Source organism: Mauremys reevesii, linkage group 7, assembly GCF_016161935.1.
Source record: "Mauremys reevesii isolate NIE-2019 linkage group 7, ASM1616193v1, whole genome shotgun sequence".
Lineage (NCBI taxonomy): Eukaryota > Metazoa > Chordata > Testudines > Geoemydidae > Mauremys > Mauremys reevesii.
This window is the reverse complement of record NC_052629.1, coordinates 21936213-21958607: the sequence shown is the minus strand read 5'-3', so window position 1 is coordinate 21958607 and position 22395 is coordinate 21936213. Positions and strand designations below refer to the sequence as shown.

General features: G+C 44.7%; 1 protein-coding gene and 1 long non-coding RNA gene across 8 annotated transcripts in view; one reads left to right on the top strand and one right to left on the bottom strand.

Annotated features, from left to right (window-relative positions):
* Positions 1 to 1202, top strand: part of C7H10orf90 (chromosome 7 C10orf90 homolog) — a 112349-nt gene extending 111147 nt beyond the window's left edge. For all 7 annotated transcript variants that reach the window (XM_039546830.1, XM_039546834.1, XM_039546829.1 and 4 more), the window contains one exon: positions 1095 to 1202. In XM_039546830.1, coding sequence (XP_039402764.1) covers positions 1095 to 1133 — 39 coding nt within the window. In that variant the 3' untranslated portion in view covers positions 1134 to 1202. The remainder of the gene's footprint in view (positions 1 to 1094) is intronic.
* Positions 1203 to 3479: 2277 nt separating this feature from the next.
* On the bottom strand, positions 3480 to 6384 carry LOC120409199. Its single transcript, XR_005601192.1, has 3 exons — positions 6036 to 6384; positions 5293 to 5418; positions 3480 to 3895 (listed from the first exon to the last, which is right to left on the bottom strand). It is a non-coding gene; the product is annotated as an uncharacterized LOC120409199 (long non-coding RNA).
* Positions 6385 to 22395: the final 16011 nt, after the last annotated feature.

Here is a 22395-nt window from a genome sequence, read left to right as displayed (position 1 = left end):
CCCTGGATGGTGGGCTCAAAGGGAAACCCTATCTCTACACCCCCGTCTAAAGCATCTGGCTCCCATCTCTGGCTAGTAGAAGGAAATGCAAGAGAGGAGGAAAAATTAGTGCAGTTACAAAACAAAGCAAAAAGAGGAAGAAAAACTAAAACAATGCAATATACACGTTAAATGATAATAAAAATGAGTACATTTATGAAATAATGAAACCAAACTCCTTACCTCCTCAACAGCCACTAGTCAAAGATGTCAGAGTTCATTATCCCAAGTCTCCAGGTCCAGAGTTGCTCTGGCAGGCGTTTATGTGGAAACTGGTGACTCTCTGCCATGAATTTGAAAAAGCAAGGATTTAGCAGGGTATAGCCTCATGATTCATGTTGATTAGGGTGACCAGATGTCCCAATTTTATAGTGACAGTCGTGATTGTTGGGTCTTTTTCTTTTATAGGCTCCTATTATCCCCCACTCCCTGTCCCGATTTTTCACATTTACTGTCTGGTCACCCTAGTGTTGATGCCTCTGTCCTGCACAGAGATCAAGTATCCAATGGGATAAATGAAAAATATCAGGAGGTGCAAATAGAGATTATATGCCATAGACATCCCAACCTGTTCCAGGGAGCTTTGCTAGGAACCGTGGGATAGATAGATGCAACACTCCAAAAGACCTAAAATGTTTGTGAGCACTGCTGCATGTGGACCTGGTGCAATGGGAGAACCAGAGACAAAAAGGTTAGTACAGATATGTGCAGAGTTGTATCTTTCAGTTCTCTACCCCCAGCTATTTTGACACTAGAACTTTTCAAACATGAGGAGTCACGAGAATTTTTTTATAATAGGAAGGTATTGTTTATTCACTGCTGTCATACTCAAATATCAACAGTTTTACATACACACAGAATGCCTGTTGAGGAGAGACTGAACCAGGAACATATGTGGCTGAAGGGTGAAAGTTTCAAGTGACTGAAGTCAGTAGATTAGAATGGAAACTGTTAATGCAACCCTTAATTATAGTGATCACTGTGGCTTCTTCTATATGTCCCAACCACGCATCTAAATTGTGACCTAAAGGTTTGTTCTTATTTTTACCCTCTAGCAACTACTGGACCAGCTTCTTCAAAGAAATACGGAGTGACAAAGGAGACCATTGGATCTTGAATGTCTTTGACTATTAGATAAGACATAAAATTTAGCATTATCTTAATTACCTGGAGACATCTTTCTTACCTTCAACTATCTATGTAAAGGAAGATAATTTGTATTTCAGTAGGATTTGAATGAAACTTCCAAATAACCAAGAGAGAATCTATAAATGAGCAAACTGCTTTAGGATTATCATCTTATAGTTGGTTTACCCAGAGAAAATAATTTTAAGAAACTTTTATGCAAACATTGGATTACAATGGTATTTATTTTCACCTTTTAAATATATATGCCGTTTTAGCAATAGAACTGGGTTTTCAAGACATAGGAAACTTATTTTTCCAAAGTATTCTACTCATTGATTTCCTGAGAGTAAAATCCTAGAAAAATGAATATCATTATTTGTTATGTTTAGAAACTAGCTGAAATGGCATTACCACAATCATATGAGCAGCAGTTTTAAATTAATGGTTAATGCACCAAAAGGGACCAATATTTTAGTGCTCTGAAGGAGTTCATTCCTGTTTATGTACTGAACCCAAATAGCAGGGTTACCTTGTAGAAAGCAATATTTAGAACCTCAGTAATAATAATGTTCTTCACTATAACATATAATTCTGCTTGCTTCTATGAGCATAAAGTATTTATAGAAATGGCATATTAAGAAGTGGTGCAGACCCATGCAGTGGTTTCCACCAAGAAATACGTGTGTGTAAAGATTACATAATTAAAAACATCTGTAATGTTTCCTCCAATAATATTTAAATCTTTATTTGTACATTTTGGAAGTAAAATCTACCAATTTTCATATCAAATGGAATAAACAAATATTATAATCCAAATGCGATCTTTTTTATATTATTTCAAAGCATTTACAAAATCATGGCTTAGTATTAATAAAGAGGTCTTCATTGTGTCATAAATCCTACTGTGAGAACAAACTATCTAATAGGATTATTATACATTTATTGGGCAAAATTCTCATCTTAAGTACACCAATGTAAATCAGAAGTAACTCCATTAACTTCAGTGAAGTAAACTGCTGATTTGTATTCATGTGAAGGAGATCAGAATTTGACCCTTAGCTTCTAAACTCTTAATTTAGATTGAGATTTAGGACCAGATTTTTTTTAAAAGCATCCTCCTTTTTTGCAAGAGCATTTATTTGTATAGGCCATTTAGATATCCTCCAGCCTTGCTCATGTGGAGCAGTAGTAACTTACTTCACAAGCAGTCTCATTGCAATCTATGGAATTAACTGAAGTAAGTTACTTACTACTCATTATGAGCAAGGGTAAAGGAGTCTGGCCTTCAATGCACCCAGGAGCTTAATCTCCCACTGACTGAATCCACGTAAAATATCTTTCAAACTGTTCTTTCCTAGTTCTCTCACGCCAATTCTGTTCAGAGAGTTTCCAGGGGTGAAATCTTAATCATATTGAAGTCAATGGCAAAATTTCCATTAACTTTAATAGGATCAGAATTTCAAACCTAGATTTTTTCACCCTTGTGATCATAAGGTCTTAAATACACTGCTATGTGATGTGTTGGTTTGACTTTTTGCACACACGCCCCATGGAGTTAATTTGCCAATTTTGCAAATTGCTTAAATTTAGTGAATTTTTAAAAACATCAATTAAAGTTCACTCATTTTGTTTTATGAAAGTCTAGATTCCCCAAATGTTTTTATTTTCTCCAAGAGTAATTTCCTAAATCTAAAGGATAAATATGTAGCAGTTTGTAATGAAAATTCTATCAGAGAAATGAGTTTTGGAGCAGAGTTAATGAACAAGATGCCTAGGGCAAGTCATTGGCTGGGAACATTTGATATGATATAAAGCCGTGCTTTAAGACAACAAAAATAATCTCTGTGGCAGACCTAATTTCTCATTTCTAATCTTGTGAGAACAAATATCCTACATTATATCCAAACAGTTCTGACACCCACTTCAGTTCTACAGTTAGGTTATTGTAGTAAGTCATAGGCCTTCAGGGAAAAATGCTACTTCTTGATGAAGTTTCAAACCACCTGAAAAAGCCTTATAGGTTTAGAGTCTTTGCAACCAAACAATAAAGTTTAGAATTACAGCCACAGTTCCATTTTAAATTTGCACACACTTTACAATGAAAGAGAAATTTTGCCATTTGATATTATTTAACATGGAAAATTCACAGGCCTGATTCCAATATCAGTAGTTATACACTAGTATAGTTCCACTGACTTAAACAGAATTAACCGGTGCCTAAGTCTGTATGCCCAAACCCTTATAACTTAAGTAAGGACACTCATATTTAGATATTATGATTTGAATATTAGATATTATGATTTGTTCCTCAGTTTTGAATACGTCAGCCCAAATTCTGTGTGTAGCTTAATCCATCTTTTTAGTCCTAATATGCGAGTTCCAGTAGAACAATATTGTGCCTCTGCCAGTTGGCAGATAGAAGTCCCTGGTTCACAGTTGGTGCATAGAGTTTTACAGGGATCGCTGGGGTCTGATGTCTACATAATAGTTCACCAAAGGGCGGCATGTGATGTTTCTACCACAAGCCAGAGGTCCACTGGTCATCATAATATTGCAAGATGTTTGTACAAGAAATAGTTTGAGATATGCAAAATATTACGTTCCAAAACTAGTGAAGTAAAGTTTGTCACCTAAATTGAGGTAAGCATCAGGGCTAACTCAGTCAGCACTCAGAACAATGGACATCCATGGAGACAGGCTATGTTTATGGGCCGGAACAGGTGTGGGCCTGAGAATTTACAGAGACAAAGGAACCACAAATTAAGTCTTTGAAGAGCGGATCTCCTGAGGTAAGAAACAATAGTATGTAACTGCATTTAAAAAAAAATATCCTTCATTGAGGATTAAATAGGGGGTGAGGGCTCCGGCTAGGGGTGCAGCCAGGGATGAAGGATTTGGGGCGTAAGAGGGGGATCTGGGCTGGGGGGTGGAGCTGAGTGGTTTGGAGTATGGGAGGGGGCTCTGGGCTGAGGCAGGGGGTGGGGGTGTGGGAGGGGGTATGGGGTGGGGCAGAGGGTTGGGGTGTGGGGAGGAGTGAGGGCTCCAGCTGGGGGTGCGGGCTCTGGCATAGGGCTGGGGATGAGGGATTTGGGGTGCAGGAGGGGGCTCTGGGCTGGGACTGAGGGGTTCGGAGGGTGAGAGGGTGCTCTGGGCTGAGGGGTTTGGAGGGCAGGATGGGGATCAGCGCTGAGGCAGGGGGTTCAGGCACGGGAAGGGGTAATGGATCCAGTCTCTGGGCAGCGCTTACCTCAGGCAGCTCCTGGAAGCAGCAGCATGTCCCCACTCTGGCTCCTACGTGAAGGCATGTCCAGGCAGCTCTGTGCGCTACCCTTTCCACAGGCACCACCCCCGCAGCTCCCATTGACTGAACCACAGCCAATGGGAGCTGTGGAGCTGAGACTTGGGGTGGGGGCAGTGCGCAGAGTCCCCTGGCTGCCCCTACATGTAGGAGCCGAAGGGAGGACATGCCGCTGCTTCTGGGAGCCTTGCAGAACCACACAGGCAGGTTCTGGTTTGGAAGAACAGAAGCTTCGTGCTGAGTTAATGATGCTAGCCCTTTTGCTAGTCACTTGGGAATGGAAAGGACATATGAAAGGCTAAAGAAAAAATTATGTTGGCTGAATATTCAAAATGAGGTAAAGGAATACTGCAAGCCTTGTGACTTATGTCAAAAGCAGAAAAAGCATGTAGGTCTCTGCAAGGCTCCTTTGCATCCTTTACTGTTAGTCAAGAAAGCATTTATCAGGGTTACTATGGATATCATAGGCCATTACCCAGGCCAGCCCAAAGAAGAAAAAGATTTATATTAGAGGTGGTGGATTTTGCCAACAGGTATCTAGAAGCAGTTGCTCTGTCAAACATGGAAGCTGAAACAGTTGGTAAGGCACTATTTATTATATTTAGCACCGTAGGTTTTCCAAAGGAGATCTTATCAGATCATGGGTCAAATTTCACATCTCAGCTATTTGGTGAGTTATGGAGGATGTGTGTAGGGGGTTAAACAGCTGAAGTCTGCCCCATATCACCCAGAAACAAATGGATTAGTTGAAAGGTGCAACTGGACCCTAACATTTCTGCTAAGAATGCATGCAAGCAAGAGGGAAAGTGACTGGGATGTAATGTTACCCTCTCTCTTGTTTGCTTATTGGGAGGTTCTCCGAGAGTCCACCAGTTTTGCCCCATTTGGCATCCTATATGGGAGAAAGGTCAGAAGCCTCCTGGATTGCTTAAGGGATTCCTGGGAGAGTGGCACTGAAATAGAAGGAAAAGCCATTGTAAACATGATATGCTGTGCAGAGGACTGAGACAGCCCCTTTATTGATTTGATGACTGAATGCCATAGTGATACTCCCCTGGAGAGCATGGATTTATATGAAATGTTAACCGGGACTGAAGAGAGATTATGGCTGTGCTGAAAATTCACCCTTAGATATTTTCCAGCAGGCCAGGCTCACAAAATGATCCTAAATGGTCCATAACATTGCAGGCCTACAGCCTTTGCACCCAGCAAAGCATACCAAACAACTGATAAAATGCAGCAGCAAGTTTGTAAGGAAATAGCAAGCATGTTGGAAATGGGAATAATTACAGAGTCAAAACAGTCCCAGGGCTTCTCCAGTAGCTATGGTCCCCAAAAAGGATAGGACCATAAAATTTTGTGTTGATTACAGAAAGCTTAACATTGGCACAGTTCCTGATGCATACTTTTATGTCCAGAATCAATTACGTGCTAGATGCTTTAGGCAGGGCAAAGTTCCTAAGCACCCTGGATTTAATAAAAGGGTATTAGAAATCCCCTTAGACAGTGAAGCACAGAAAAAATAATCCACCTTCATTACTAATTCAAGACTTTGAGTTTAAAGTGTTACCTTTTGGATTAATTAATGCAGGAGCCATATTTCAGAGGCTTGTTAATCAAATATAAGTCAGGTTATAGGACTTCACTCAGGCCAGCATTGATGATATTGTAATCTTTAGCAATGCCTGGCAAGATCATAAAGAAATGGAGCCAAAGAGACTCAGAAAAAGTGTAAAATAGGAGGGAAAACTCCTTAATCTAGGTCACTGGGTAGGAAGAAGCTAGATTTGCCCAGATCCATTAAAAGTAGAATCCACTGTTAACTGGTCTGTACCCCAAACCAAAGTGCAAGTTCAGTCTTTTATAGGGTTGGCTAATTACCACAGGTTTGGGGAAGGTTGCAGCAACATGTTTGCAATTACAGCCCTGTCACCAGCTCCTGCTGTGATCTGCTGCTCCTGACTGGCCCTCTTTAGTTTGCCCATGCTCAAGGCAGTTCTTGGACTCTCCCCTCTAACTGAGTTCAGCAGTCTGCATCAGTCTCTGAGCTGTGTATATAGAAGCAGTCTAGTGCAGGGATATTACCCCTTTGCTGTCCTGCATTTCTGCCTTCTCTTCCTTTGCTGTACTCTCTCCTATAGGGCAGGCCTCCTTTCCTTTATTGGCTGCAGCTGTGGGTGCCTGCCTCCTTGACTGGCAGCTGCATAGAGGTGTGGTCTGTAAACAGGAGAGGCTCTCCTCCCCCTTCTATCTATGCTCAGTTTGGGGGTTGTAGACCCCATTAGAAGCCCTCTTCAAAAAGACCTCTGACAAGGTCTTTTTGGTCTATAGCCTGTCAGGGGGGCTTTAATAAAGTGAAAAGAATTCTGTCAGAGAAATTGGTCTTAGGCAGTCCAAACTTTGATAACGTATTTGAACTCTGTACTGGTGCCTCTAATGCAGGCCTGGGGGCCATGTTAATGCAAGCAGGCAAAGGCAATAAAAAGCATCCTTTTGTTTTCTGAAGTAAAAAAAAGGTGATTCCTACTGAACAACATTACTCTGCCAGAGAAAGAGAATGTTATGCACTTGTGTGGTCTGTCAGGCAGGTAAGGCCTTACCTATTCAATAGGAAGATCAGAGTCCAAACAGACCACTTTCCACCGGTTTTTAATTTTCACATTATTCAGAAAGGGGTCAAAATTAAGGATGCACAATGTTTTAGGTGTGCAGGATATAAAGGCTCTGATGTTGGCACCAACACTTTTATCTGAAAAGAATACATCAGTTAGGGCCAAAATCATTACACCACAGGACACCAAGGGTATTCCGGGCATATATTTCAAACTAATAATTTCTTGTATGGGTCTGTGCAAGACAATAGTTACTTACTAGAATTTACTTAGCTAGTCTGATATACCAGTACTCTCTGCATAAAAGGACTTGCTATTAATTTTGTTGCTTACTTGAGTATCTGAGATTTGGTTACATTACTCTAATGACTTCTGCTATGGAACCAATTTACAAGGAAAACAAAATGGCAAAGGGGAAGAATCTTTCTGGTGACTCTATTCATAGGAAGTCGTTACATGCTATATCATCAGTAATCACAGGAACACCAGGGCTGAAGATCAGCAAGCTTGTCCATTGCATAAAGATGTTTGACCTCTATGACTTCAATAACAAATAAAACCTTCCACTTATTCTGATAGAGTGGGTAATCATGTGTGATTTCCCACCTACTTGTTCACTGATAGAATAGATAGTTACACATGTATCTCAATGTACAATACGTCATCTCTCATGTAATATATCAAGTGATGTGACATGAGTCTATATAAGAGAGACAAGATTGGTCCATTAAAAGATATTGCCTCATTCACCTTGTCTCTCATATCCTGGGACCAACGCGGCTACAACAACACTGCAAATAAGCCTGCATAGTTCACTACTCAATAAGCTTGTTGTTGACTTCTCTTAAGGCAGATTGAATGCTTTTGAGGTGGATTTTGAGAGGGATTTTTCCTCTGTTGCTCTCTGTCTTGACTTGTTTGTGGTTCATAAACAGACCAGGAGGTTTCTCAGATAGCAGCCACCTTTAGAAGTGATTGGTTTAAATATTAAAGGCCATTGTCGCATTTGGCATTCTTCAGTTTGAAAACTGACAAAATAAGATGCAAGAGCTATGCTTTAATGTTTGGTACAAGGGCAAAAATCAGCATAAAATTAGACATGCAAAATCTCTCAACTATATTCCTATTTATGGACTAACAAAAATTAAGCCAAATTCTGCCTTTTGACATAAATATGCAACTATCATTAACATTACTGGGAGCTGATTGAGAAGGTTGAGGAAACAACTATGGGGTCATCCATTTTGGATCTGACCAACAGGGATGAATTAATTGCAGACATAAAGATAGTCAGGAACTTGGGAGGAAGTGATCATAATCCGATAGAATTAAAGATCCTATGGAAAGGAGGATATGAGAACAGCAAAACAAGGGCACTGCACTTCAGAAAGGCAGATTTCAACTGGCTCAGAGAAACAGTAGGCAACGGCCCATGGAAAGACCAATTAGAAAGAAAAGGAGTAGAAGGGGACTGGCAGCTCTTAAAAGATGTAATACTAGAGGCTCAACATCACACTATTCTGACAGAGAAGAAAGATAAGAAGAGCCACAGGAGGCCAATGTGGCTGCACAAAGAGCTTTTTAGCTATCTAAAAACCAAAAGGGATACATACAGGAAATGAAAGGAGGAGCAGGTCACCAAGGGAGTATACATGGGAATAGCATGAGCATGTAGGCAGGGCCGGTGCAAGGATATTTTGCACCCTATGCGAAACTTCCACCTTGCGCCCCCACCACCTTTTTCTCCCTCCCGGAGCATCGCTTATTATAAACTTTCAAAAATGAATACAGTGGAGTCACATCTTACACGGGGGTTTGGTTCTAAGGTCAGTGCGTAAGAGGAAAATCGCGTATAGTAAAAATTACCATAAAGTACAGTACACATAGTATACACAGTATACACTGTATACACTAGAACAGGGGCCTCAACCTACGGCACGTGTGCCAACGGTGGCATGTGAGCCGATTTTTTTTTTGTTTTTTTTAAGGCAGCCTGCGGGTCCCGGCCATCGCTGAGCCCGCTGCCGGCCTGGGGCCGCTGGCCTGCTCAGCATACTGCCGGCAGTGGACTGAGCGGGGCCGGCAGTATGCTGAGCGGGCCAGCGGCCGGGACGCCGGCTGGCAGGAGCCTGCAGACGGACACCCCCCCCCAGACCGGCAGACTGGCCAATGGGAGCTGCGGAGTTGGCACTCGGGGCAGGGGCAGTGCATGGAGATTCCTTGGTCCCCCCACCCCCCTATGGGTCACAGGGATGGTGCCTGCCGCTTCTGGGAGTGGCATGGGCAAGGGCAGGCAGGAAGCCTGCCTTAGCTCCACTGTGCTGCCAGACTGTTAGCGCTCAAAATCTCCCGGTTTGGCTGCAGTAGCCTCCAGGAAATATGGCCTGATTCTGGGAGACTCCCGGCAAAACCAGGAGGGTTGACAACCCTAGGTTCTTCAAATATGTCAGATAAAAAGAAAGATCAAGGATGTTGTGGGTCCGCTACTCAATGGAGAAGGTGACCTGATAATGGAAGATGGTAGGAAGGCAGAACTGCTCAATGCCTTCTTTGCTTCAGTCTTCTTGCAAAAAATAACATATAATTGGATGACTAGTGAAGTTACCATAGATAATAAAGGGGAAGGGATGCAGATTGGGATAAGTAAAAAACATGTCAGACATCTTCTGACCAATTTGAATGAATTCAAATCAGCGGCACTGGATGCTATTCACCTAAGGGTACTGAAGGAATTAGCTGAAGAAATCTCGGAGTCTCTGGCAATAATATTTACAAACTCATGGATGACATGAGGGGTCCCAAAAGACTGGAGAAGAGCTACCGTACTGCTCATCTTTAAAAAGGGGGGAAAGGAGGAGCTGGGGAACTACAGACCAGTCAGCCTGACTTCCATACCTGGGAAGCTACTAGAGCAATGAATAAAACATTCAATTTGTGAATACATGGAGGATGACGGAGTCATCATTAGCAGCCAGCATGGATTTACCAAGAACAAATCATGCCAAACCAGCCTGATTTCCTTCTGTGACAGGGTAACTGATTTGGTGGATAGGGGGAATGCTGTAGACATAATATACCTGGACTTCAGCGAGGCTTTTGATACAGTCCCATTGGACATTCTGATAAGTAAGCTGGAGAAATGCGGGTTTGGAGGGAGGTCTCAAGTGGGGTTCCACAGGGAGCTGTTCTGTGTCTGGTGTTGTTTAACATCTTTATTAATGACCTGGATGTAGGCATAGAGAACATACTGATCAAGTTTGCAGATGAGATAAAGCTAGGGTGGGGTTGTCAGTACTGTGGAGAATAGAGCTACAATTCAGAGGAATCTTGATAAATTGGAGAACTGGGCTATAGACAACAAAATGAAATTCAACAAAGACAAATGTAAGGTACTATACTTAAGGAAGAAAAACCAAATGCACAAATGCAGAATGAGGGATGACTGGCTTGGCAGCAGCACTGCTGAGAAGGATCTGGGAGTTGTGGTGGATCACAGCCTCAACATGAGTCAGCAGTGCAATGCTGTTGCAAAAAAAGCAAGTGCAATTTTAGGTTGCATTAACAGAGGCATAGCATGCAAGTCACAGGAGGTGACAGTACCGCTCTACTCGGCGCTGGTTAGGAGCATTGGAGTACTGTGTCCAATTTTGGTCACTAATGTATAGAAAGGATGTAGAGAAACTGGAAAGGATCCAGAGGCAAGAGACAAAGATGATCAAAGGGATGGAATAAAAGCCATATGAACAAAGGCTGAAGGAACTGGGGATGTTTAGTTTGGAAAAGAGATTAAGTGGAGACATGATAGCTGTCTTCAAATACTTGAAAGGCTGCCATAAAAAAAAGATAAAGTTGTTCTCTTTTGCCACAGAGGGCAGGACATGAGGCAATGGATTCAAACTACAGCATAGCAAATTTAGATTAAATCTCATGAAAAACTTCCTAACTGTAAGAATAGTAGGACAATAGAACAGACTGCCTCAGGAGGTTGTGGAAGCTTATTCACTGGATGTTTTCAAAAGGAAACTGGATAGCCATCTGTCTTGGATGGTTTAGATGCAACAAATCCCGCATCTTGGCAGGTTAGCCCAGATGACCCTTGTAGTTCCTTCTAATCCTATGATTCTGAAATTTGGCCCTATGGGACTATTTTCCTGATGGGCAAGGGATTGTCACATGCCACTATTCCTGGTTAGTGTTAATGGGCCAAATTCTACTCTCAGTGACACCTGAGGTGTTGCATCCATATCCCTAAGAGTATGATTTAGCCCAGAGAGTGTCACCTGTACAAATATCCTTCATATTGATGGGAGAATACACATTTTTATACTGAAATAATTGTTCAATGAGTCCTGCAAAATATTTGTAGAGTATGGTGCACAAGGGAAGATAGGATTTACCTTCATAACACAACCTTGCCTTTTTGTATAGCTTTGACATTCTTTCTAAAAAAGAGAAGCCTATTTTGGTTGTCTGTCAGGCAGCACTACTAGCTGACAATGGAATAATACTTTGTAAGTGAAAATCCTTTACCAACCAAACCTACTGGAAATGTGCCGTGTTTTAGGAGATCATGACTCCAGCCTCCAGCCCCCCATCTGCTTGGCTATGACAAGATGGTTGAAAGAAGTATACCAAGTGAAACCACCACTTGTTCTATTCTGGGGGAAAAACAAATCCTATTTCTCAAGAATCTTGAATCTCTTTTTCACTAGTTCTGTTTGGTTCTTTACCAAAGCTGTAGGAGGTAGAATTGCTCGATATCCATTTTAGATGTCCTACAAAATCAGATAATGATATGTATCATCTGCCTACCAGATGAAGAATGAGAAGAGAAGGAAATGTACAGATGTGCTCATCATACATGCAATTATATAAAACACTAAATAGAATTGTTCTAAGTTTAGTATAGAAAAACCTTTGTTATCTGTCATGTTGGGGGAATGGTGGGTGCTGGTTAGTCAAAAATTCCAGTTAACTAAGATTTATACTTACCAATGTAGGGAGGGAGTTTGGGTGCGGGAGGGAGTGCGGGGCACGGGCTCTGGGAGGGAGTTTGGGTGTGGGAGGGGTTTTGGGATAGAGGTTTGGGGTGTGGGAGGGGTTTCAGGGTGCTGGATCCGGGCAATGCTCACCTCAGGTGGCTCCCTGCAAGCAGCAACATGTCCCTGCTACTCCTAGGCAGAGGCGCAGTTAGGCAGCTCTGCATGCTGCCTCCGTCCGCAGGTGCCAGCCCCGCAGCTCTCATTGGCCACTCCAACTCGACTTTTAATTGCCCGGTCAGTGGTGCTGACTGGAGCTGCCAGGGTCCCTTTTCGACCGGGTGGTCTGGTCAAAAGCCAGACACCTGGCAACCCTATTGAAGATTTGTATTGGGAGATATCAGAAATGCTGGTTTCAAGAGCCTTCTGGTTGGTAAAGTGCCAGATAATGCAGCTTTTACTGTAACTAGGGAAGCAAAATAAATTACTTGTTGATATCCCTATTTCTCTTATAGGAACAAGAAAAATGAATCCACTAATTACAGAGGCCTTTTGCAGTTTATAAATGAAAAGACACATTTATATGAACAACCTTCATCTTTTATATATTTAACAATTCTTTTTGTCGTCAACATTTTACAATAACTGGACATTAATGTGAAATTAAAAAATAATTCCTGTGCATTCAGATATTACAGAGATGCTAATAAATGGCCCTGGATTTAATACAGGGCTACAATTCACTTTAGAGAGCTCTAGTACAAAATGGCAATGTTGAATGAATTTTAATCTTATATTCTTTCCTAGGCCATCTAATGTTGTAATGAGATGTAATGCATTTTAAAGAGAAAAGCTCTGAAGATTTATTTTGAAGTCCATGCTTAAGAAATAACCACACAGGCAAAGAATGGGGAGAAAGCTGCAATTTGATAGCTTTATTTCACATTTGGCTTTGCTGTTCTTACCTTTTTAGACATTTTAGTACACTGAAATAATTGAAAATTGTATTGATATCACTAAAAAGGTATTACCCTTCCACTTGTGTTAATACAGGGTATTCTTACCACCCTCCCATTGATGTCAGGGAGGTTTTACAAACTTCCAAAGATGTCAGCGAAAGGGAATTACCAGTGTGTTCTCTGCTGACAATTTACAAAGAAATAAACCAGTACTTAAATATTATATCCACATTAGTTCCTCATGACTAATGTTATTACAATGCATACCAAAGGAATTAGTAATGAATACCCACTTAGTGTAAAGTGTTGCCAAATACATACTTAACTTGTAATGCTACTGAGAGCACATATATAATTTTTGTATTTGTTACTGTGTTAAAATATAATTTTGAGGGATAGCTGGTCTTAAATATAATTATATAATGGCATATGTTAAAGCATATGGAAGATATATAATTATGGGTTAAATATTATCAGCTGATGTTACAAAAAAGCCAACTTTTTACTTATCAGCTTTTAGTTTTGCATATTTCACCTGCTGTGTCTGCAGTCTGAAGGATATGAGAGAAAGGTTTGATTCAGATAGTAATCATCAGGAAACCACTAATACCACCAATAATAAAAACAATGATGCCCTACTCTTCATTTTATTCCTAGCAGGAGAGAGAGACATTTTTTTAACACACAGCACATACACTGCAATGCTTTTTACTGAGTATTGCATGAGGAGAATTTCTTCTTTTTCATGATAGTGACAAATTTCTCCAGGGGATTTAAAAAAAATAATTGTTCATTGTCCCAATTTTTGGTAATATTGGTGTATTGCTTTGTGATTGTATACTGCAGAGGATTAGATGGGCACAGTAGGAAAAAAATCTGATTTAATGATAACTTTGCCCTGGTTTAATACTACTGTCTCTTATCCTGGGAAATCTTTTTTAAAAAGTATTTTTATTTACATCATCAGAGACACAGTAACATTAAAATGAGTGGAAATAACAGGGACTAACAGTGTTAATTTTTAAAGTCTGATTAAAGAAAGGAAAATTCAAAAACATTTTTAAATGGTGTCAAATAAGGAGACTTGCTTCCTGGTCCCCAAATAAGTATTTTGAAAGTGAAATGTCTGGATAAAGGGCTTCTGGTGAAGAATGTCGTCCCTCTAGATAGGTAGGCTTCTGTCAAGTGGATAGGAAAATTTAAAGTGCTTCTCCCCAGCATCCCAATAGGCTCAAACTGCACATTTGTTGCCCTGCCAGTCTCTAATAAAAGTAAATATTGACATCTTTTTCTTATAGCCCTTTTCATCCATAGATTGCAAAGCACTTTACCAAGGAGGTCAGCCTTATGATCCCCATTTTACAGCTGGGGAAACTGAGGCACAAGGCAATGCTGTGACTTGTCTAAGGTCTCTCAGCAATCTAATGACAGAGATGGGAGTAGAACCCAGGACTCCCGAATAACAATCCAGTGCTTTATCCACCAGCCACTACTGCGGTGTTATGTGTTGAGTACGGTCTGTTCCTGACCCCTAGCAGCAAGTTTCATGGGCTTCTCCACCCCAGGACAGAAAATCACTGGGGAGTGGAACAAAGCACTGAGGGAAGCAAGGAGACAGCGGATAAGCTATGAAAGCCCTGGGGCTAGATGGAGGAAGCACACTTGGGATCCTGGTTTAGGACTAATAGTCTGAGTTGGAAATAATTCTTGCATGTTTTAAAATCCACATTAGTGCACTGGTATGAAAACAGAGTAGAAAATAGATGAAGACAAATTGACAGGTCTGATCCATTCAGGGTCCAGCCTGTTCCTCCACAGAACCTTGGTTTGGGGGAGTCACTGCTTTCTTTAGCAGTAGTAGTTTGGTATAGGACAGAGGAAGAGCTAATCTATAGCAGGTGGGAACTAAAGCCAGACTCCTTGCGGGGCAGAGAAGATTGTGGCTGGGGGAGCTGGGCTATTGCATAAAAAGCAGTTACCTTTCCACAATAGGTGTGCGTGCTTGCCACATGCACCGGTGCCGGAAGTTTTTCCCCTAGCAGTACCCATAGGGGGGAGTGCCCCGTGCGACCCTTGGAGTGGCGCCTGCCTGGCGCGGTATCAGGGGAGCTGCATGCTCCCCCCACCCTCAGTTTCTTCTTGCCAGACAACTCCGACAAAGGGGAAGGAGGGTGGGATGTGGAATAGACAAGAGCAACACATCTCAAAGAACGCCAGTTATGGAAAGGTAACTGCTTTTTCTTCTTTGAGTGATTGCTCATGTGTATTCCACAGTAGGTGATTCCAAGCTATATCTGTTGGAGGTGGGTAGGAGTTCACAAGTTACCAGGATGGAGGACGGCCCTGCCGAACCCGGCGTCATCCTGGTTTGGGAGACGATCGCATAATGCGAGGTGAACATGTGAACCAAGGACCACATGGTAGCCCTACAAATGTCCTGGTGGTAATGTGGGCCAAGAAGGCAGCCGATGAGGCCTGCACCTGGGTCGAATGTGCCCTCACAATGGGTGGCAGCGGAACGCCTGCCAGCTCAGAACAGGACCGGATGCATGAAGTGATCCAGTTGGAGAGCCTCTGGGTGGAGATCGGCTAGCCGCTCGCATGCTCAGCCGAGGTGACAAACAGTTGCAAGGACTTTCTGAATGGGTTAGTCTGTTCGAGGTAGAAAGCCAAAGCCCACCACATGTCGAGTGTGTGGAGGCGGCATTCCTCACTGGATGCATGAGGCTTGGGGCAGACGACCAGTAGAAAAATGTCCTGACTTGTGGTATGCAGAGACCACCTTAGGGAAGAACGCAGGGTGTGGGCGGAGCTGGACCTCGTCCTTGTGAAAAACCGTGTAGGGGGTTCGGACGTCAAGGCCCTGAGCTCCAAGACTCGTCTAGCCGACGTGATAGCAACCAGAAATGCCACCTTCCACGAAAGGTGAGACCAAGAGCACGTGGCCAACAGCTCAAACGGGGGCCCTGTGAGACGAGCTAAGGTTTAACTCCCACTGTGGAACTGGGGGTCTAGAGTACAGGAAGAGGCGTTCCAGACCTTTAAGGAACCAGCCAGTCATGGCGTGGGAGAACACCGTGTGTCTTTGCACTGGCGGATGGAAGGCCGATATGGCCGCCAGGTGCACCTTGACCAATGGAGGCGCCAGGCCCTGAGCCCTCAGGGGGAGGAGGTAATCAAGGACAAGCTGGATAGTTAGTGATGGACACTGGGGAGACACCCTGGTCCATCGCCCACTTAGAGAATCATGATCGCTTAGCCAAGTAAGCGCAGCAAGTGGAAGGCCGTCTACTTTCCAGGAGGATGTGCTGAACCTATTCCAAGCATGTCCTCTCCTCTCCCCATAACCATTGAGCAGCCATGCCGTGAGATGGAGAGCTGCCAGGTTGGGGTGGAGGAGGCAGCCTTGATCCTGTAAGAGCAGGTCCAGGCAGAGTGGTAACCGCCACAGCGGAGCTAACGCCAGGCTCATGAGGGTCCCGTAACAGTACTGCCTGGGCCACACTGGGGCAATCAGGAGGACCCGAGCCTTGTCCAACTTTATCTTTTCCAGGACCCTGCTGATTAGAAGGAACGGGGGGAAAGCATAGAGGAGCCTGCCTGACCAGGACAGGAGAAAGGCATCGGAGATACCGCCCCTCCCCAGGCCCTACCTGGAGCAGAACTGGGAGCAACACCGGTTCTGTTGAGACGCGAACAGGTCCACCTGGGGAGTTCCCCACCTTCGGAAGAGCCAGTCTCCAAGAGTCTTTATTCTTTGGGGTCGGGGCTGGCTGACCTTGTCATTCCCTATGGTTGACCAACACGACCATCAGGGAGTTGGGCACCGGGTGGGTATATAGGTACTCATGCCCCTTAGCAGGTACAAAGTACTTTCGCTAAGCCTTTTTTGATAGAGGGGCCAACGAGGCCAGTGTTTGCCACAGGGCATTTGAAATCTTAGCCACCCCTTCATGGAGCGGCAAGGCCACCCTACCCAGTGCCGATGGGGACAGCACGTTAAACAGGGTGCTTCCATCCCCTCTGCCTGGCTCTTCCATCTCCTCTGCCTGGAGGTGGAGGCTTTCTGCCACCCTCTTTAAGAGGTCTTGGTGGGCCCTAAAGTCCTCCTGCAGGCTGGAGAGGGGTGGGTCCACAATCGGCTCCTCTGGGTGAGGCGAAGATGCTGGCGCAGTGCTCTGGGTGTTGGCTGGCACCGGAGGATCCACCAGCTGGTTGGACTCCGGGCATGGTGCTGAGGACGTGTGTCCCACCGACTCCTTTGTCGGGGGTCTGGAGATGGATACCAACGGAGCCTCAGAGGGGGCTGCATCAGAGGCCACGGGTTCCACTGGTACCACTGGACCGGCCACGACGCTCGGTGCCACTGCACTTGCTGTGGCACTGGCGGGGCCGGCTATCCGGGTTGGCTGGTTTGGCTCGTCTAATCGAGGCTATGAGCAGAGACCTGGCTGGCGTAGGATCTGCTGCTGTCTCTCGACCGAGAGGAGCAGTGGTGCCGGGATCTGCAACGGCCACAGGCCCGCAATCTTGACATGGAGGACTGGTACTGACAGTAATATCTGCTCCGCGAACAGCCTCGACGGGCGGACCCACGACAGCGAGACACCGGCGATCGACGCCTGGGGCTGCGATGTCTCAGCAGAGACTCGGAGCGGGAGTCCAAGCAGGAACGGCGTCGACGACCGTGCCGTGACTGACTGCGGTACCTTTTCCAGGAGGAGGACCAACAATGACATCCATCGTGGTCCCGTCGATATCTGCCCACTGAGGAGGACTGGTGCCGCGAGTCCCGGCCAGCCGGAACCCAGCCCAACAGTCTAGTTGGCGATGGGGGTGATCCATGTGAACTCTGCCCCGAGCGGACACTGGCCAGTGATCGGCGTCGGGAATGTTCCCTCAACCGAGACTGGTACCAAGCCGGGGGCGACTGCGGAGATCCCAGCGGCGGCTTGCCTCTGGAGTGCGGGGCCAACATCGGCAGGGCTCCGGGCACCGACATGGACATGACATCCTGGGCCACCTGGTGGGCTTCGGGTGTGGAAGGCATCTAGACAGCCAAAGAGGCCTGTTCCGAAGAGGCCAGGCTACTCCGCTTTACGTGAATTGGAGGCCTAGGGCCTGATGGGGATTGAGGACTGCCTGATGTGGGCCTAGCCCAGACATGGGCAAACTACGGCCCACGGGACCGTCCTGCCTGGCCCCTAAGCTCCCGTCCAGGGAGCCTAGTCCCTGGCCCCTCCCCCACTGTCCCCCCTACCCAGCAGCCATGCTGCCGCACAGCCGTGCTCTGGCCTACCGCTCCCACTGGGCAGCGTGGGAGTGCAGCTGGCTCTGGCTGGGTGTCGTGGCTGCGAGCTCCTACTGCTGGTAAGAGGGCAGGGAGTGGCGGGGTTGGGTAAGGGAGCGGGAGGTCCTGGGGGCATTCAGGGAGGAGGAGGCAGTTGGATGGGGCAGAGGTTCTGGGGGGGCGGTCTGGGGTGGGGGAAGGGGGTGGGTTGGGAATGGGAGTCTTGAGGGGGCTGTCAGGGAGCGGGGATGTGGATAGGGGTCAGGAGGGCAGTCAGGGGACAGGGAGCAGGGGAGGTTGGATAAGAGGGTGGGATCCCAGGGACCAGTTAGGGACAGGGGTCCTTGGAGGGGGTGGTCAGGGGACAAGGAGCAGAGGGCGGTTGGATGGGGGTGGGAGTCCTAGGGGGACTGTCAGGAGGCGGGGATGCAGATAGGGGTTGGGGCAGTCAGGGGACAGGGAGCAGGGGGGTTGGATGGGGGCGGTCAGGGGACAAGGAGCGGGGGGGTCTGAGGAGGGCAGTCAGGGGGCGGGAAGTGGGAGGGGGCCAGGCTGTTTGGGGAGGCACAGCCTTCCCTACCCGGCCCTCCATACCGTTGCACAACCCCGATGTAGCCCTTGAGCCAAAAAGTTTGCCCACCCCTGGTCTAGCCTCTTTCCTTGACTTCCCTCGGTGCCATTGCAAGGAGGGAGTCTTGGTCCTCTTGGTATGTCCCGTGGATGGGGAGCGGTGCTGACTGGTCAAAGGCACCGGCTGATCACCGCGCACTGGGGTTTGGGTCCGTGCTGACTCCATCAGAATGGCCCGGAGCCCAGTGTCTCTTTCCCTTTTGGTCTGGGGCTTAAATGATTTGCAAATTTTGCACCTTTCCCTGATGTGGGTTTTTCCCAAACACCGCAAACAGTCTGCATGCGGGTCGCTCCTTGGCATAGAATGCCAACAAGAACCGCACAACTTAAATCTCGGGGCATGCCCCGGCCCGGGCTCACTGACTAACTAAACTAACTAAACAGCTAACTAACTACAGGTACTAAACGAATGAACAGTCCTGGAGACGAGCTACAGTGAAGCCGGAGAAGAGCAGCTCCGACGCACCTTCACTAGCGGCAAGAAGGAACTGAGGGTGGGGGGAGCGTGCAGCTCCCCTTATACAGTGCTAGGCAGGCGCCACTCCAGGGATCGTGGGGAGTGCTCGCCCCCTACGGGTACTGATAGGAAAAAAACTTCCTGCACTGGTGCACATGGCGAGCACGCACACCTACTGTGGAATACACAGGAGCAATCAGTCAAAGAAGAACCTTATTCTCTGCAACAGCCCACTCTAGAAACAGGGCCACTTTGATGCTGTGTCCTCCTTAACTTCCTGTCCTAACAACTCTCAGTTCTATCTCTTCCAGCAAGCAAAGTAGGGTTCAAGTTGTGCTGTCTTCTGGCTCTCTTTTCCTGCAGGAGGACAACTAGCAACTCTTCAGGTGGGTTTGATTTGTTTGTTTGATTGGAGGGGAAGGAGCTGCAAAGAGAAAGGAACAGATAGGTGGGCCAAACCCCATGATTCTCTTGGCCAAAATATAGTCCTTAGGATTTTTTCTAAATTCAGTCTTGTAGCAGGTTGATGGCAACAATTTTCTGATTCCTTTGTCCTTCTGCAAACCAGACTTCCCTCTACTGTATAATAGAGGGACTGGTCTGAGAGAGTATAGAGTTATACGAAGCAACAAACAATTTTCCAGAATACTGTGACAAATCTGATGAGATAGAATTTACCCAGTATCCCATATGTCATGGCTGCTGTGCTGAAAAGAGAGCCCATCAATTATTATAACAGATTTGATTAGGAAAATGGCAGTACAGGAAAAAATAATGGGAATTTAGAGAAGCATATAAGTATTTCATTGAGGCAGCTTATAGGCTTTGAGAGACAAAAGATTTATGGAGATAAATATACAGATATATAGCAGGATATTAAAACAGAAGACAGTATAAATGTTTTGAAACAAATCTGTTGCTTTTTCACTGGAGGCTGGCAGAGGAAGGGAAGTGACATTTCAAAGATTTTAATTCTGTACATAAAATTGAGAGCGCTACTTGAAAGATCAGCAGTGCTTTAAAATTTTAAAGGCCAGTAGTTGGAGATGTGCAGGTGGAACAGGGCAACAGAGACAGCCTGAGAACTTGATGGGGGAAATGGTTCCAAGCTTACACTGCTGATAGCTAAGCTTGTGAGAATGATAAAATACCCAACTCCTTGCAGAAAAAGTGACACTGTGGCTACGTCTTCACTACCCCGCCGTGGCGGGGTAGCGAGATTTTTTTCGATCGATATATATATCGCTCTCTCATGATATATATATCGATCCCCGCCCCTCTATCGATCTCGATTCCCACCACACCACCGCACAGCGCGGCGCGAGCGGATGGAAGCCCATCCGCGATCCGATCGCGGCAGGAGGGAGATATGATAATATATAAGATATTCCCGATCAGCTACGTTATTCACGTGGCTGAAGTTGTGTCTATCTTATCGATTTTTTCCCAGTAGTGACCAGCCCTCTGACAGGGAAGGAGTACAAATCTTTTGATACCTCTGCCAAGGGACTTCGGAGTTACAATATGCCCTCTCCCAGGAGTGCTCCTAGCAAGAGGCAGGACTAAACTGGGGCTTTTTACATGGCTGGGAGGGAGGGGGAGTCAACTCCCCAGAGGGCTTTTCAGTCCTCTCAAGGAGGAATTCTCAGCAGGGAAGTGATTAGGTGCAGCTGAAATTAGTTAGGTTCAGAATTGTATTAAGAGACTGTAACAGAGAAGAGAAAGGAGTTGCTGTTTAGGGACTAGGGCAGGAAATTTTAGAAGTAAAAGTGTTGGCTTGTTTATGTCTGTGTTTTTTTATGAGTGGGGGTTTTTGCGACAAGAAAAGGATGTGGTTAGAGACTTTGTGTAGGTTTGGATTTGTTTTAATTATATAAGTAACTGGGGGCATCTTTTTGTTTTGGTTTTAAATAGCTTTGAAGTCCCAGTGAGGTGTATTTATTTGTTTGTTTTTGTTAGAATATAGTTTCCTGCAAACTCTTCAGCTTCTCAGACTCTGGTTTTGTTCCATTCAGCTATAACAATTCTAACATATCCTCCATGCTTCACACAGCTTCACCAGAATGTCTAAAAAAGATACTTCAGAGAAGAGGCAAGAAGTATCAAGAGCAACAACTTTTCGGGGGGGAGAATGAGGAATGGGGAATGAGATATTTATAAGAGCTATACCTTATGTCCTGGCTGTTTCTGATTTGAAATTATGCTTGGTAGCAACTTATAAGTGCTGTTTAATGAAAGGTGTTTATTCTTTCAGAGTAAGCCTTAGCTTTGAGACAGGCTGCTGCTAAAAGATTAAAATTGCTGCATCTCATTTTGTTATAAAAGCATAAATAACTTCAGGATGGCTCTGTTTTATTTATATGTGAATATAATTGTACAGTTCTTTATGATTTTAATAAGAACCTATGGCCTGGCACATTTCCCCTCTGAAACCGAGAATGCTGTTATCTCCTAAAAAAATAAAAATAATAATCAGGTGTTTTGTGTTTTGTTTTGTTTTTAAATACTTAAAAATCCAGTCACACTAATGTTGAGGACATATAATGTCTAGTAGTGAATGTGAATTTGGCACAATAAATTCATCAGAGACTAGAAGAAAATATCAATCATATAGGATCTCTTGGGAGTAGCAAGGCTTTTTACAATAACTACAAACACATGCATAATTCATAGATCATAAGGCAAGAAGGGATCATTGAGATGCTCCAATGTAACCTCCTCTGTAACATTGGCTTTAGGAGTTCTTTCTATTAATTCCTGTTATACTTACAGCACATCTTTTAGAAAAACATCCATGTTGTGATCTACTTAATTCAAACCCCTGCTATACGTGTCTGAAAAGGAAATATAGTTGCCAGTGGAGTGAAATGCATTTGTGTTAGTGTCCCTTTAATTATCAACTTCAAGTTTTTGAAATTCCCGGACTACAAAAATCTAGTTTGATTGAGCACCCTTTAAACAATGTCAGAATTTTCCTAAATTCCTGAGAGAAAATGTTAATTA